This window comes from Anolis carolinensis, chromosome 4 (genome assembly GCF_035594765.1).
Source record: "Anolis carolinensis isolate JA03-04 chromosome 4, rAnoCar3.1.pri, whole genome shotgun sequence".
NCBI classification, from domain to species: domain Eukaryota; kingdom Metazoa; phylum Chordata; class Lepidosauria; order Squamata; family Dactyloidae; genus Anolis; species Anolis carolinensis.
In genome coordinates, this window is record NC_085844.1 from 181,628,777 (window position 1) to 181,646,657 (window position 17,881).

The following is a 17,881-nucleotide window of genomic DNA, read 5'->3' on the forward strand; positions in this document are numbered from 1 at the left end:
GCAGGTTCAATTGCAGAAATCCAATCCATGCTAAATTCATGGTCATTGGATGGGAGGGAATACCATGGGCACCTAGCATTGAGATGGATGACAGTTGGACTCCTCCTTCACCATGGAAGTAACCTGCAGTCAAGTAGTATGCACGTAGATTTAGGATTAATGCCATGGAGGGAAAAATATCAGTATCCAAGCTGGGTTCACAAAAGTAAGTAACATGAGGTGACATATTGCAAACATCAATTGGATAATAAACTCTATCAAAAATTTCAGGACAAAATCATCATCAAGATTTGATTGTACCTCTATAGTTTGTGAAAAAATATGGTTTGTTCTAAAAGAAAAAGAAATGTCATAATGCTGGAAGGCAAGATATGAAACAATTCACTCAATATACAGTTTTATTCTTACATTTCAGGCAGAATCATATATGCCGTACTATGTCTGATTTCTGGACAGTGAAGAAGATGATAGAAGATAGAAGATGAATTAATTTGAATTGTTATGCAGAAAGAGAGCAACGTGGATACTATGAACTGCCAAAAAAGACAAATAAATGGGCTCTAAAGTAAACCAAGCTTGGACTCTCAACCATAAGTGAAAGTGACTACACTGTGATTTCCATGTTTGGGACATATCATTTATTTATTTATTTATTTATTATTTAAACTTATATGCCGCCACTCCCCTAGGGCTCGGGGCGGCTTACAAGAAAGGCTAAAATCTAACAATTTAAAAACATCTTTAAAGTATCTTTAAAAAAATCTTAAAAACACTCCCCCAGGGCTCGGAGTGGCTTACAAAAACAAGCTAAAATCTAAGCAATTTAAAAACAGCAATAACGGAGATCAAAATCCTGCCGAAACAGGTGTGTCTTACATGCCCTGCGGAAGACTGTTAAGTCCCGCAAGGTACGAACTTCAGGTGGCAGAGTATTCCAGAGTGATGGCGCCACTGATGTAAAAGCTCTACGTCTAGTTGCTGTTAGACGCAAGGTCTTAAAACTGGGAACTTCCAACAGATCTTGGTCCTCAGAGCGGAGGGATCTCTGGGGTTGGTAGGGGGTGTGGCGGTACATTGGTCCTAGACCGTGTAAGGCCTTAAAGGTAAGCATCATCACTTTGAAAATGATCCAGTGCTCAATTGGTAACCAGTGCAGCTGTAGTAAGACTGGTGTTATATGACATCTCATCGGGACTCCCGCAAGAAGTCGAGCAGTTGCATTTTGTACCAACTTGAGCTTCCGGATCACCAACAAAGGAAGACCAATGTAGAGGGCGTTACAGTAGTCCAGTCTTGAGATGACCATGGCCTGGATCACTGTAGCTAGGTCGTCCTTTGACAGATAGGGGGCCAGCCATCTAGCCTGCCACAGGTGAAAGAAAGCTGTTCTAATAATTTCAGAGACCTGGGCTTCCATCGTCAGCAGAGGGTCCAAAAGGACTCCCAGACTCTTTATTAATGATGACGGGCATAGCGCCTCGCCATCCAGGGTAGGCAACTGGATATCCCCACTGCCCGGTCAACCCAGACATAGGATCTCCGTCTTTGCTGGATTCACCCTCAACCTGCTGGCATGCAGCCATGAGACTCACTGGAATGATTGTCATGAGACTCACTGGAATGATTGTTTCACCAGACAATGCAATTCAGTAAACTGGAAAGCAGCAGGAAAGAGGAAGACCATATTAAATCAATCATGAAAGCTGTGACCCAGATTTTACAAGATCTGAACAAGATACCCTGAGCTTGTGGAAGTTTGTAGTCAAAGGATCACCATAAGCCAATGCTCACGCTATTATATAGTATTATTGGAATAAAATATCGGGGGGAGGGATTACATTTAGAAGTAATCCCTGTTATGTGAACAATTCTATACAAAGACCAATAGTACATGGGACAGTATATACTGAGCTATCTATATTTATTTAAGAGTATCAAAAGTGCATCAGCTGGGATTATAGTAATGTATATCAAAGATCAGTGAATAGATTTCAGCTTCAGGTGTATTCCATTCTTGGATCGGGTAACAGTCTGTGGGATGGGAATGGGGGGCTGGGAATTATCAGGCAGAAGTTCAAACCGCAGAAGTGTCAAGGCGAGAGCAATTTTCAACTCATTCATGGCAAATTGTTGTCCAATGCAGTTCCTGAGTAGAATTAAAAAGGCAAAAGAAACATGGCATTTTAAGGAAAAGAGGATTCCAGAGGTTGTTGCATAAGCACCTTTTCTATTGGCTTTCTTTTTGCTACCAACTTAAAACCTTATTAATCCTCAATTCTTATTGGTTTTTGAGTGTCTAGATTTTTTAGAAGTGGTATGGTATAGTGAGTCAGGACTACTGAGCTCCTAAGAAACCAGGACTCATATTTCTGTTCAGCCATGAAAACTAACTTGGAGAGTTGGGAAAGTCACATTCTCTCAGTCTAAAATGAGGACAAGGGCAAACCATGTTTGAAGAAAACTCTAGGACAGTGGTTCTCAACCTTCCTGATGCCGCACCCCTTAATACAGTTCCTCATGTTGTGGTGACCCCAACCATAACATCATTTTCATTGCTACTTCATAACTGTAATTTTGCCACTGTTATGAATCATGATATAAATATCTGATATGCAGGATGTATTTTCATTCACTGGACCAAATTTGGCACAGATATGCCAAAAATTGAATACTGGTGGGGTTGATTTTGTCATTTGGGAGTTGTAGTTGCTGGGATTTATAGTTCACCTACAAACAAAGAGCACTCTGAACTCCATCTATGATAGAATTGTACCAAACTTGGTACACAGAACTCCCATGACCAACAGAAAATACTGGAAGATTTTGGTGGGCATTGACCTTGAGTTTTAGAGTTTTGGTTTACTTACATCCAGACTGTGGACTCAAACAATTACGGATCTGGACCAAATTTGGCACAAATAATATGCTCAACTGTGAACACTGGTGGAGTTTGGGGAAAATAGACCTTGACATTTGGGAGTTGTAGTTGCTGGCATTTATAGTTCACCTACAATCAAAGAGCCCCTTTAACCCACCAATGATAGAATTGGGCCAAACAGGCAGAGAGATCTTCAGCATTCTTTGCAAAAGGGCTTTCTAAGACCATAAGAAATATGTGTTTTCCTATGGTCTTTGGCAACCCCTCTGATACCCTCTTGCAACCCCCCCCCCCGGGGTCCTGACCCCCAGGTTGAGAAACACTGCTCTAGGATATGATCACCATGAGTTGGAGTGGACTTAAAGGCACCTGATAATGACACTGTTTTGTTTTATCTGGGCATCTGCTTCCTATAATCCTGCTCTGCAATGGCTTATATTTTCTGTTTACAGCATTATTTCACTGTATTAATATGAAAGTCACTTTGAAGAGTGATAAACAATTTAAAAATGAGCTCTGAGAATATGTTAATCCACAGATATGGATTACAAATATCCAAATGTTTACAAAGTACTAATAATGTTCAAATATCTAATATTGATTGAAACCTATATGTAATTTTATAACAATGCAAAATTCAAACTCCTTACCTTGGCCCAGCAGCAAAAGGAAGATAGGCAAAAGGATGGCGACGACTTGAATTTTCCGGGGAAAATCTTAGCGGATCAAAGACCTGTAGCCAAAAAATACGTATAAATCTTTGAACAAAAAGAACCATGCCAAAAAAATAGAATGCTTTGACTGTAATTCCACACACACTTTGCTGGTTATAAGGGCTATTGAACTCATGGGATTACTGTGTTAGCAATCTGTTAAACCAGGGATCTATGCTGCTGGCTCTATCAAGGAAGACAAAAAACACACAGCATAATCTGGAGGAAAATCCCTTCAAATTCATAAATATATATGCAATTGTATGCTAATGTTTTGATTTTAAGCCAGTTAAAGCGGGATATATATGTGTGTTTAGACTAACATAAACTTGACCTGCAGCCCCAAAGCTATTATCCGAGTCATCCCTCTCCCCTTCACGAGTAATTTATCTCTTCTTTTTTTTCCTTCTTTTTTTGGGGGGGGGGGGAGGGGGGGCAAGAATTGATCTCAGAACACATTGAAATTGACCACCCTGCCCTGTCTCATAACTTCTTACTTTTTAGCTTTGTATATTTTAATTTATGATTACCTCAGGATTTTCCCAGACCTCAGGATTTCGGTGAAGGGTATTAATACCCAATATAACAAAAATTCCTGCGAAGCAAAGAGAGAAGCATTGATTGACAGATAAATACATGCTTCAAAACTGCCTAATCTATCAAAGCACTATTCATTTGCATTGTTTTTCATTATATCTTGCTTTCCACAGAGTAATTCAGTAGAGTTCATCTAAATGAGAACTGATCTCTCATTAGGGAAGCATGAGAAGTTGCTATGAAGGTGATAAAATATACTTCATTATTGAATGTTTATTACTGGATGGCTGTGATGATGTAGATTGGAAGGGCATGGGTGTTAGAGAACTAACAAAATACCTCTCTTTTTCCCAATGTTTCTACCTGAGATAGGAATGAGGTGGGTTGAGAGAGACCTTTCCAGCATCAAGGCAAGAGCAACAATGTGATTCTGATACAATCTCTAATCTTCTCCTTACATACAATGAAGCAGAAAAATCACTGCAACTAGACTCAAGGCTCATGTGTGACTAATAATTGAGTAGGTGTATCTATTTAACAATCCACATTAGTTTGCACTGTGAAATCAATGGCTTGAAAAAAAATAGTAAAAGATATTCAAATGCTACACTCACATATAAATACCTAGTGTTCCTACCAAAGTTGTTGGTAGAAATTACACAAGAATGGGAGTAATTTCTGTCAAGAGACAGAAATGAAATTTGATCATTCAAACTAGGCTGGACTATAAAATTAAAAATTGGCATCTTAAATACATATATCATTTAGAGATTGGGGGCTGAGCAATCTTTTCCTTCTTGGACCAGGGCATCCTCTGCTGACATGTCTATAGCACATCTAACTATTATGAGGTTGTTCAAACCACTCTCTCCTTGATGTTGCAGTTTTGTGATATCTGGACACAATAAATCTTTCTGGTGCCTAAAATCTCAATAACAATAAAGCCTGAATGGGCCATTAATGCATAAGCATACAGTAAATGCTCATGTACAAATCCAGGATGATAAGTTTCCAATGAAATTTGGGGGTGGCTCTTAAATGCTGCCTAGAAGAGGGAATTCCCGAAGGTGCTTCGTGCCAAATAATGGGAAAGCTAGCAACACGCAGGTATTAAAGATATAGAAGCCACCGCAGTTTTTACTCTAGCAACACTAGACATATGTAGATTACTACTATATTCTCTTCCACCTTCATCATGTAATTATTAGAGGCAGTCCTTCAAAATACTGAAGATTTTTACAATTAAAGTAAAAGTGAAAATATAAATAAATGCAAATCTACAAAAATAAATGTGAGACCTTTTGGTATTGTTCTTCCATCTGGAAATGTCACAGGCACATTTAGTTCTCGCCCTATTTGGTAGACTGGTGGGTAAAGTCGAAGGCTCTCTTTAACACACATGGTGACATATGGCATCTTTCCTAGGTCATCCCTAAAAGACAGGAGAAAAAATTAAGCCAGTCTCACAAATGTTTATTTTTTTTAAGTCAAAAACCCACATTTGATGCACTTGCTGAAGTTCAAACTTCAGGTCAGACATCATCCAAGTTTGAATAAGATATTGTTAATGTGCCTATATGTTAGACACAATAGTGAATGAACAAAACATGAAATCTGTTCAGTACAAGTAGGGGCTTGGAGAAGATCATGATGCTGGGGGAAATGGAAGGAAAAAGGAAGAGAGGCCGGCCAAGGGCAAGATGGATGGACAGTATCCTTGAAGTGACTGGCTCGACCTTGAAGGAACTGGGGGCGGTGACGGCCGATAGGGAGCTATGGCGTGGACTGGTCCATGAGGTCACGAAGAGTCGAAAATGACTGAACGAGTGAGACGACAACGACGATGACAAGTAGGGGAGTATTTTCTGTGTGAGAGAAATCATGTTTTTCACTGTTGGAACAATCATCTATAAGCAAATTTCAAATAAAATTTGGGAGGACTGTTGTTTCTCAGTGCTCACAAATTATGGAATGAAAGTTTTACATGGGTGCATCTATATTGCCGGGTTAATGTAATTTGATACCACTTTAACTGCCATGGCTCAATGCTTTAGAATAATGGGATTTGAAGTTTTAGCCTTCTATTTTTTACGATTATTTTTTATTAAGACAGATTAAAACAATACCTACACACAAACAAACAAAAAACAAAACATCATCAACAACAAAATTTAAAAATGCTTATTCTAGAATAATGCTACTACATCCTAAATATAAAAAACCACAACAACTACACACTACAAACAATCTACATTATCTAATCTAAGAATTATATTCTTTGTTTTCTACACCCATTCATTGAAAAGGAACCATTGGTACAGCTTTTCCCTGCATAATAACACACTTCTAGTTCAAAAAAAAGAGAGAGAGAGATGGAGATTTGGCAACATTTTTGTTGGAGGAATACAAAAAATAAACTTTCTTAAAATTAGTTAAAGCTTTATCAATGTAGTAAGTTTATCCATTTCCACAAGTTCACTTATTTTCATAAGCCAATCGTCTTGTGACAGAATCACAGAGTCTTTCTATCTTTGAGCATAGGTAATTCTTGCTGCTGCTATCAGGTATAGCAGTGGTTCCCAAACTTACTTAGCCTACCACCCCCTTTCCAGAAAACATATTACTCAGTGCCCCCTGGAAATTAATTTTTTTTATTTTAATAGAAATTAAACAGAAAGATATATGTATTAATGTTTCTACCTTTTTCCTAAAATATAGTAAAGAAAGGTGTAAATTAGAAACATTGAAATTTGAAATTATGGAACTATTTTTTGAACTCGGAATAGAAAGGTAATACAAAAAAGTTAAAACATTCAAATGCACCTGTGGGCATCACCACCACCCTGGATCGCTGCAGCGCCCACCAGGGGGCGTTAGCGCCCACTTTGGGAATCACTGATGTATAGCAATAAACTACTATCTGAAAATTTTTCAATCCAATGATTTTCCTACAGACAATTAGTAGAACAATTTAAAATGGGTAAAAATGTATTTACATTTGTTATTGATAAACCCAAATTTGAAACTGTTTTGGACTCTGGAAATGATCACTTAATTGTTAAGCTGTATAAATGGTTGTTGAAATATGAAATGAAGGAGGAACAGGTAAAAATTATATGGTTAAACAGGCACAACATTTTGGTAAACAAATACAAATGGAACAATGGGAAACAGTCTGGACAAAGAGTTTGAAATTACAGTAGAGTCTCACTTATCCAAGCCTCACTTATCCAAGCTTCTGGAATATCCAAGCCATTTTTGTAGTCAATATTTTCAATATATCATGATATTTTGGTGATAAATTTGTAAATACAGTAATTACTACATAATATTGCTGCGTATTGAACTACTTTTTCTGTCAAATTTGTTGTATAACATGATGTTTTGGTGCTTAATTTGTAAAATCATAACCTAATTTGATGTTTAATAGGCTTTTCCTTAATCCCTCCTTATTATCCAAGATATTCGCTTATCCAAGCTTCTGCCGGCCCGTTTAGCTTGAATAAGTGAGACTCTACTGTAACAACTCTTTGCCATGATTTGAAATATTTTTTAAGAAAATGTTGTTTAGATGGTACCTGACACCAGAAAAGATTGTTAAGATGTATAAAAATTATTCTAGTGACTGTTGGAAATGCGGAGAAAAGATGGGCAGTTTTTATCATATGTGGTGGTCATGTAAAAAGGCCCAGAAATATTGGGCACAAATACATAAGACTTTAGAAGAAATTGTTAAAGTCAAATTTGAAATGAAACCTGAACTCGAATAGAACAACTCAACAGAAAATGTAGAAGGTTCTCTCTCATCTTTATTCTTTACTGATCATTATCCAATACTAACAAGTACGCCAACCATTTCTCTTTCAAGGCAATTTCCCTTTTAAACAGAGTTTCATATGGCGAGCACAACCATGACTTTCTGCTGTAATATCTTTTCTTATAATAATAATAATAATAATAATAATAATAATAATAATAATAATAATAATAATAATAATAACTTTATTTTTATACCCTGCCCCATCTCCCCGAAGGGACTCGGGGCGGCTTACATGGGGCCTTGCCCGATAAAACAATCAAATATCAAAACACAGCAATAAAACAGTTATCCAATAAAAACTTCAATTACAGTAAAAACAATAGTTAAAATCAACATAAAACATACAATATTAACACTGGAGACTAATTCATAGAACTTATACTTATTCCATTCATTTAATAACGATCTACTTATGTAGTAGTTATTAAAATTAGAGTCCACCTTCTATTATCATACCAGAGATAGGCATGAATCCCAAAAATTTCAGACTTTCTCCTTCTAGTTGCAGTAAACATTCATTTCTCAAGAACAACCAGTTCTTCAGCCAAGTCAAACAGCATTCATAATGGAAGGACTGTGTTGTTTTGAGTGCTCATAAATTAGATAATTAAAGTTTAACATGGGTTTATCTACATTGCAGGGTTAATGGAGTTTGAAACCACTTTAACTGCCATGGTTCAATGCTATGGAATCATGGGATTGGAAGTTTTATCCTTCTCTGCCTAATAGTGCTGGTGTTTCATCAAATTATAATTTGTAATTGCCATGATTCCATAGCATCGATCCATTACTGTTAAAGTGGTGTCAATCTGTAGTTGTAGAATATAGAATCTGAAGAACATATACCCAAAAGATAGATTTCTTCACCATCTTCACCAGTTGTTTGTTATCACACACATTGTTATGATTGAGCCTCATGGCTCTGTTACTGACAGACATGGGCGTAAGACTCCTCGAGAGTCAGATACTCTCGAGGAGCGAGAGAGAAAAAGACTGCGAGACATATTTGCAGCACCATCTGACGAGGAGTCTTTCGAAGGGTTTACGGAGAGAATGGAGGAGGGGCTGGTTAGCTCAGAGGAGGATGAGATGGATTGGACTCGGGTAAGGGAGGAAGTGGGTGCCACTGGCCATGATGGGACAGAAGATGAATGGGGACCTTCAGGATTAGACCCATGGTTTAGCTGGAGGGATGGGACGGGATCCACAGCTGGAGATGCTGTTGGGCGTAGTCAGAGGTGTTCCAGCTCTGACGAGGAAAGTGATGAGGAAACGCCCGGGTTAAGGAGGACAGCTGACAGTGATGAAGATTTGTAACTGGCATAAAATGGGGCTTGAGAGCAATTGCAAATTGCGTTGGGCAAGGTAATCTGGGCAAACGCTTGGGATCCGTGTGTGTGTGGGACGCTTCCCTGAAGACTTGTGTGCTTTCCTGTGCTGTGACGTAAGTTGATTGGAATCCAGGGTCAGACGGCGGGAGGGATTGTGTGGGCATTTGTTTGTGCAAACCTGTGCTTACTCTTATTAGCTTGACCTTCCGTCGTCTTCTTGACGGACGCCATCTCCTGCTTTGAGAACTCGGACTGAACTGACCACGGCTTGTCTTCCCCCCTTCTTGGACTTGGAAAAACTACAAACGTCTGCTTCTGGCTTTGATCTACGGAACGGAACTGGTCTACTCAACTGCTACAATCCTTGGCTGATTTACTCGTGTTGGAGATCCTGTCTGCTGTGTGTGTGGGGGAGCGACGCAAGTTACTCTAAGCACAGTGTTGGCAGCAGAGAGGAATCTGCTGCCAATTAGTTGCATTCTTTGTATCTTTTGTTCCTTGGCTTTCGTTTCGTTTATACCCAGGCTGAAGCAAGCAGTTTGTTTTTACCCGGATTAAACTCCGGTTTAATCCGGTTTATCTTTTGAACATTTACTTTTGCCCCTTTTTGCTCCTAAAGGCAAGAACTGCCTGGCCCTTGTGTTTTACGGGCATTTTTGAGTTCTGTAATCTAATAAACTCTGTTACTTTGAATCTTGTGGCGTTCTGTCCTTGACAGATTGCCCAACGCCCATAAAAAGTTTATTGCAGCAATAAACCCGTCAGGAAGACGATGGATGAGTTAAGGGCCAAAGTAGACCAATTGCAAACGGCTTTTACCGTTATCCAAACAGCTCAGGCTGTGAAAGGACATGTTTTGACTCCTGAACGCTTTGACGGAACCAGGTGCAAGTTGCCAACCTTTTTGGCACAAGTGGAGCTTTATTTTTCTCAGCTCAGTGCTCATGCTTTTCCTACAGACACTAGCAAGGTGGCCTTTATTTTGAGTTTGTTGACCGGTCCCGCAGGACAATGGGCCACTAATTTAATTTTGGGAAATGACCCAGTCAAGGACAATTTGAATAATTTCAAAAAGTTGTTAACTGATACTTTTGGGGATCCTCTCCGCACGGAGAACGCTGGGTGGGCTCTGTATCGGTTGAAACAGGGAAAGGGGACTGTTTTGGATTACTTAAATAAGTTTAACCTGTATCGCCACCAGCTGGATTGGGGGGAAAATGCATTCATGCTTTTATTTACTGCCGGGTTAAGTGATATGCTCCAGGATGAATTAGCACGCTTGGAGCCGGCTGAAAGCTGGGACGCCTTAGTAGCTAAGGTGCTGCGTTTAGACGCAAGGTTCGAGGCTCGTAAACACTCAAAAGCAATGTGTGCGCCACCCATGCATGTAACCAGGGCACCTGTGGTGATGGGGGAAGAGCCCATGGAGCTTGGGGTCTTTAAAAAGCTGTCTACAGAGGAAAAGAGCCGTAGGAGGCAGCTGGGCTTGTGTTTGTACTGTGGGAATGCTGGGCATTTTGCCAAAAATTGTAATGTGAAACCTTCCCAGCTTTCGGGAAAAGGCCAGCCCTAGTGCGACGTGAGTCCAACGCACTAGGGCTCCTCAAGCAGTCAACTGAGGGGAGGAAGCATGTTTTCGTACCCATTACATTATCTGTTGGGGGAAGGGAACTTGTTTCTACTTTGGCACTGCTGGACTCAGGGGCTACGGTCTCCTATGTAGATATTGAGTTTGCGAAGAAGCATGGCATTCCTAGAGTGCGCAAGGCATGCGACGTGTGGGTGGAAGGAGCAGATGGGAGACTGCTGGAGACTGGGGTGGTTAACCATGAAACCTCAGCAGTAATGTGGGAGGTGCAGGGAGTAACGGGAACGTTTGTGTGGGATATTACGAGCTTGCCTAGATATGATGTGATCCTGGGGATGGATTGGCTAGCTGTAGTAAACCCACATGTAGATTGGGCAACACGTAAAGTGATCTTAAAGAGGCAGGATTGTTGCACTCTAAATGTTACTCATTCTGATATGGAGGGAGTGCCTGCTGAGTATGGGGAGTTCTCTGATGTATTTTGTAAAAGAGAAGCGGACAAATTACCACCGCACAGGCCATATGATTGCGCCATCAAGTTGGCAGAAGGTGCGAAACTGCCAGCAGGGAGGCTGTATGCCTTGACTGTACCGGAAAGGCAAGCTTTGCGGGAGTTTCTAGATGAAAATTTAGCCAAGGGGTTTATTCGCCCATCTAGTTCTCCAACTGCGGCACCGGTATTCTTTGTAGCCAAAAAGACTGGGGAACTTAGGTTGGTCTGCGATTATCGGATCCTAAACAAATACACCATTCGGGATAGGTACCCGCTGCCTTTAATCTCGGAACTGTTATCAAGGGTGCAAGGGTCTAAGGTCTTTACCAAGCTTGACCTGCGGGGGGCCTATAACTTAATCCGTATACGGGAAGGGGATGAATGGAAGACGGCATTTAACACGTGTTTCGGATGCCACGAGTTCCGAGTCATGCCTTTTGGGCTTTGTAATGCTCCTGCGGTATTCCAGAGGTTCATGAACGATGTGTTCAGGGACCTAATTGACCAATTTTTAGTGATTTATTTGGATGATATCTTGATTTTTTCTAAGGACGAGAAAGAACATCGTCAACATGTCAAGCAGGTTCTGCACCGACTGCGGGCTAATGGGCTTTTCGCCAAGGCTTCCAAGTGCGTCTTTCATGTGCCTGAAGTGGAGTTCCTAGGTCATGTAGTGTCAGGTAGGGAACTTAAAATGGACCCACATAAGGTTGACGCCGTCAACTCATGGCAGGAGCTGAAGACTAAGAAGGATGTACAAAGGTTCTTGGGTTTCGCTAATTACTACCGGGAGTTTATTCCGAATTTTGCAAAGCTCACGGTACCTTTGACGCAGCTTCTGCGCAAGAAACAGCCATTTGTGTGGGGGCGGGAAGCTCACGAGGCGTTTCTACAACTAAAGTCTAGTTTTCAATCGGACAACATACTAACCCATCCTGATGTTGACAGACCGTTCGTGGTAGAAGCGGACGCTTCTAGCTACGCGTTGGGGGCTGTATTGTCTCAGAAGGATTCCTCAGGGACCTTGCGTCCCTGTGGATTTTACTCGCGGCAACTAACACCCTTCGAGCAGAACTATACCATATGGGAGAAGGAGTTGTTGGCGATTAAGGTGGCGTTTGAGGTGTGGCGGCACTGGCTTGAAGGGGCACGGCACCAGATCGTGGTCAGATCTGATCACAAGAACTTAGAGCACTTGCAAACAGCAAAGAAGTTAAACCAGCGTCAAATCCGCTGGGCTTTGTTTTTCTCCAGGTTTAACTTCAAGGTGCAGTTCGTGGAGGGGAAGGCAAACTTGCGGGCCGATGCTTTATCCCGCAAGCCGGAATTTAAGACCAATGAGCAGGTAGTATGTCAGACCATCTTGCCTACTGCCTCTCTGTGTGTTGTAGATAATGAGCTTGGGTTACATGACCAGATCCTTGAGGCTCAGAAGGATGATGTATGGACTCAGGAGCAACTGATGCTGCTCTCTGCAGGTAACCGTACCATACTGCCGCATCTCCAGGATCAAGACGGGGTATTGGTGCGTAGGGGGCAGGTTTACGTACCAGTAGGGACCCTCAGGTTGGAGGTGATTAGAGCCCACCATGACGAACCCATGGCTGGGCACTTTGGCAGGTTCAAGACCGTACAGCTTATCACCAGGAGCTACTGGTGGCCAAAGATGCGGCAAGACATTCTGCGCTTTTGTGACAGCTGCGCCGTTTGTCAGCAGAGTAAGACGCCTGTTGGGCGCCCTAGAGGGTTGTTATCGTCTTTACCTGTTCCGGAGAGGCCATGGCAAATCATTTCCATGGATTTTATTTCAGATTTGCCTAAGTCTGGGGGTTATACTTGTATTTGGGTGGTGGTGGATTTATTTAGTAAACTGGCTCATTTTATTCCTTGTTCAACCATTCCGGCGGCCCCTACGTTGGCCTTACTATTTACAAAGCACATCTATCGTTTGCACGGAGCACCCGAGGTGATTATTTCAGATAGGGCTCCGCAATTTGTGTCACGCTTTTGGAAACACTTCCATGAGTGTTTGGGGACTAAGTTAAACGTGTCTTCAGCTTTCCATCCGCAAACGGATGGACAGTCGGAACGGGTTAATGGGCTCTTAGAGCAGTATCTGCGTTGTTTTTGTTTAGATCAACCCACGGCTTGGGTAAAGTGGTTACCGGTGGCGGAATTTGCTTACAACAATGCGGTGCACACGTCTAGTCAGCATACGCCATTTGAGCTAACTTATGGTTTTCACCCACGGGGAGGTGTGGCGCCGTCGACCAATGTGGTCTCTTCGGACCCTGTGTACCGCTCTTCGGAAATGGCTGCATTGCATGATGTTGCCCGTCGCTTACTGTTGGAAGCTAAGGCAACGCAGAAGACTCAGGCTGACCGCCACAGGCAGGCAGGGGAGGAGTTGGAAGAAGGGGATTTGGTGTGGTTATCTTCCAAACATATTAAACAGGCTGGGGGAAAGTTTGCGCCTCGGTATTTGGGTCCCTTTCCTATCGTTAAAAAGATTTCTTCTGTTGCGTTTCGTTTGCGTTTACCGTCTAGTTTAAAGGTCCATCCAGTCTTTCATCGTTCGCTGTTGAAACTTGATACCTCTAGTCGTCGTGGTGCTATAGCGGAGGGTATCACTGCCACTTCTCCGCCATCGGGGGAGGAGGCCTTTGTGAGAGGGGATAGTGTTATGATTGAGCCTCATGGCTCTGTTACTGACAGACGTGGGCGTAAGACTCCTCGAGAGTCAGATACTCTCGAGGAGCGAGAGAGAAAAAGACTGCGAGACATATTTGCAGCACCATCTGACGAGGAGTCTTTCGAAGGGTTTACGGAGAGAATGGAGGAGGGGCTGGTTAGCTCAGAGGAGGATGAGATGGATTGGACTCGGGTAAGGGAGGAAGTGGGTGCCACTGGCCATGATGGGACAGAAGATGAATGGGGACCTTCAGGATTAGACCCATGGTTTAGCTGGAGGGATGGGACGGGATCCACAGCTGGAGATGCTGTTGGGCGTAGTCAGAGGTGTTCCAGCTCTGACGAGGAAAGTGATGAGGAAACGCCCGGGTTAAGGAGGACAGCTGACAGTGATGAAGATTTGTAACTGGCATAAAATGGGGCTTGAGAGCAATTGCAAATTGCGTTGGGCAAGGTAATCTGGGCAAACGCTTGGGATCCGTGTGTGTGTGGGACGCTTCCCTGAAGACTTGTGTGCTTTCCTGTGCTGTGACGTAAGTTGATTGGAATCCAGGGTCAGACGGCGGGAGGGATTGTGTGGGCATTTGTTTGTGCAAACCTGTGCTTACTCTTATTAGCTTGACCTTCCGTCGTCTTCTTGACGGACGCCATCTCCTGCTTTGAGAACTCGGACTGAACTGACCACGGCTTGTCTTCCCCCCTTCTTGGACTTGGAAAAACTACAAACGTCTGCTTCTGGCTTTGATCTACGGAACGGAACTGGTCTACTCAACTGCTACAATCCTTGGCTGATTTACTCGTGTTGGAGATCCTGTCTGCTGTGTGTGTGGGGGAGCGACGCAAGTTACTCTAAGCACAGTGTTGGCAGCAGAGAGGAATCTGCTGCCAATTAGTTGCATTCTTTGTATCTTTTGTTCCTTGGCTTTCGTTTCGTTTATACCCAGGCTGAAGCAAGCAGTTTGTTTTTACCCGGATTAAACTCCGGTTTAATCCGGTTTATCTTTTGAACATTTACTTTTGCCCCTTTTTGCTCCTAAAGGCAAGAACTGCCTGGCCCTTGTGTTTTACGGGCATTTTTGAGTTCTGTAATCTAATAAACTCTGTTACTTTGAATCTTGTGGCGTTCTGTCCTTGACACACATGCTTCTAATATTTGATTTATATAAAGAAAGGAGATGTTGATACAATAATAGAACTTCTCATAACAATTTAGAAGGTCCTTTGAGACTTGCATGCAGATGATGGTGTGTGTTTCTTTATTCAAATTCATATTTAGATGAAATTTGTTGGAAATAACCTCCCAAGTCTTTCACTATTTATTTGTTAATGTATATATTTGCTAGCCTATATTCTATGTGTATGTTGATTTGCCAGTTTAACTGTACACTTTGGTGTGGGAGGGGTTATAGACATGTGATTGTACTGAGCATATTCAGACTCAGAACTCCATTTTTTGTAGCTATCTGCTTTACACCTCAGTGGAGGTGGGTGCATGTTGCTGTTTGGACTTCAGTAGAGAAGTATGACTTATGGACTTCAGTGAGTACAACTATACCTAAAGACTGTGGACTAATGATTAAGAATGATACCCTGTTTACTCAACACACAGAAAACGACATCCTATCTATAACTGAACCTTAAATAAGAAATGTGCCTGTATGATGAATTAATACAAGATGTTTGTGAGTAAACAACAAGATATTATTTTTCAATTTAAACTTCTAAGAAACAACCATCCTCTGCTAACCAAATATATTTTTGTAGTGGCATGTCTTTGCCCTTGGCAGTTCAAATACATGGTTCTTCAGTTTAATGGCTGAGTTACCTATGTGCCATTGCATGAATGCTTATGAATATCACTTGTTTAAAAGGTTGACTTCTAACAAGGTCATGCCTTTCTTGACTAGTGGTTTTCAAAAGGTGGTCTCCACATGTCCATGGAGATTCACATTTGCCAAATGGATATGACATCAATTTTTCCTTTTCAATAAGTTTATGATTGCCATTTATTTCCAAAGGAATATGTGCTCAGAGACTGGGTGCAGTTATTTCCAATAAATTTCTTAGTGATTTGCAGAATTTGAAATTGAGATTGTTTAATGTTTGAAATCAGTTCTTAAAAGGAAGTGTCATCACCCATGCTGAATTCTGCAAAGACAACTTGCTACTATTGAATGTTCTGTTCCTAGTTGAGAGTTTTCCCTTTCCATTTCACAGATTAAAGTTATCATCCATGAGACATACGACTTTGTCACATGGCTGCTGGAGGTGCTCTGCTTCATCGAGGGGTTTGGGGAACCTGGCACCCCATGCCCTGCATTCCCCAGTTCCAGCTGAGGGCAATCAGATGGGGAAAGTGTGGAGCGCACGTGGAGTGTTCAGCTTCCCCTATGGATTCCAATGGTAACATGGGAGCCCTCCCACGTTGCCCTGGTGGTGGCATGCACCGGTTCCTCCCTCCTTCACCCATGGAGTCACACTGGCATTGTCTAATGGGAGCCAGCAGGCTCCGTAGGTGACCTGGGCTAAACCAGCACATGCTGCCGATTTTAGCCCTGTGTGAAGAGGCCTTTAAGCAGCCTAAGGTCTGTGATCAAATACATACTTTAGAAACCACAAAATGCTTCATGAATATAACCCAGAAAATGCATACAGATAAAGAGCAAAATGAGGTCTTACCATTGTATATGCCCCTCTTTGCCAAGAAGTTCTGTTATCTCTTCTCTGCATCTCTGCTGATGTTCAGGATTCTGGGCCATACAATAGAAGAGCCAAGAGATGCCACTAGCTGTGGTGTCATGACCTTCAAACATGAATGTGTCCACTTCGGCACGCAAGTCTTCATCTGACAATGAATTCCCATTTTCATCCTAACCAAACAGGGAACACAGAGTTTATGTTATTGATAAGATCTGATGCATTGAGCTTGATTTAAATTCAACAGAAGGAATTTAAATCAATTAGTAACTCCATTAAAGAAAGCCTGCATGCTTTGCAGCTTGCCAAACTGAATATAACTTAATGTCTTTCATTTATAAGATCATCATAAGTTAAAGTCAATTTGAGGTCATTTAGCAACAGCAACAACTTGGAGATCCCAGTAGCAGGAAACAATGAATGAATGAATGAATGAATGAATGAAAACTTTATTTCTATCCCGTCCTATATCCCTAGAGGTGACTCAGAGCAGCTTACAACAAATAGAAAAGCAAAAATTCAATGCCGTATAACAATACAAAATAACATAAGTCAAAAGATAAACCCAGGGCTGGGTTTTAGCACAGCAGGTTAAACCACCAACTGCAATAAATCTTGTCAGTTGAAAGGTTGACAGTTTGAAGCCCGAGTCAGAATCAGCTTCTGACCTTTAGCCCAGCTTCTGCCAACCTAGCGAATCAAAAGCAAAATGTCAGTTGATGAATAGGGACTACTTAAAAGCGGAGAGGTATCAAGGAACTCATAAGAAAATGCCAGGAAAATACTGGCGATTCAGTCAAAAGGAGGAAGCTACGAACAAAGTTCTTCGACAGGGAGATGGAGCGACAGCACCCCCCGCCCCATGGCCGGAACTGAGCACAAGCCTCCATGAAGCCAAAGATTGGGGAAGCCTATATACCTCTAGCTATGTTCAATTGTCTGTCTTGTCTGTGTATAAATGGCATTGAATGTTTGCCACATATGTATGTTCTGTGATCCGCCCTGAGTCCCCTTTGGGGTAAGAAGGGCAGAATATAAATACTGTAAATAAATGAATTTACATATGCACAAACAGCAAGGACATGATGGGGAAAGGAATTCCTGAAACTGAGCAAGTGTGCAGCCAAATAGCT

At 41.7% G+C, this 17,881-nt stretch overlaps 1 protein-coding gene across 1 annotated transcript in view; it reads right to left on the reverse strand.

Annotated features, from left to right (window-relative positions):
• Positions 1-380: 380 nt before the first annotated feature.
• LOC100562694 (cytochrome P450 4B1) overlaps positions 381-17,881 on the reverse strand; it is a 29,769-nt gene continuing 12,268 nt past the window's right edge. Inside the window, exons 8-12 of the mRNA XM_003224418.3 lie at positions 16,731-16,921; positions 5,427-5,560; positions 4,122-4,186; positions 3,529-3,611; positions 381-2,146 (exon numbers count right to left, since the gene is read on the reverse strand). Of these exons, the coding sequence (XP_003224466.2) occupies positions 1,978-2,146; positions 3,529-3,611; positions 4,122-4,186; positions 5,427-5,560; positions 16,731-16,921 (642 nt within the window). The 3' untranslated portion in view covers positions 381-1,977. The remainder of the gene's footprint in view (positions 2,147-3,528; positions 3,612-4,121; positions 4,187-5,426; positions 5,561-16,730; positions 16,922-17,881) is intronic.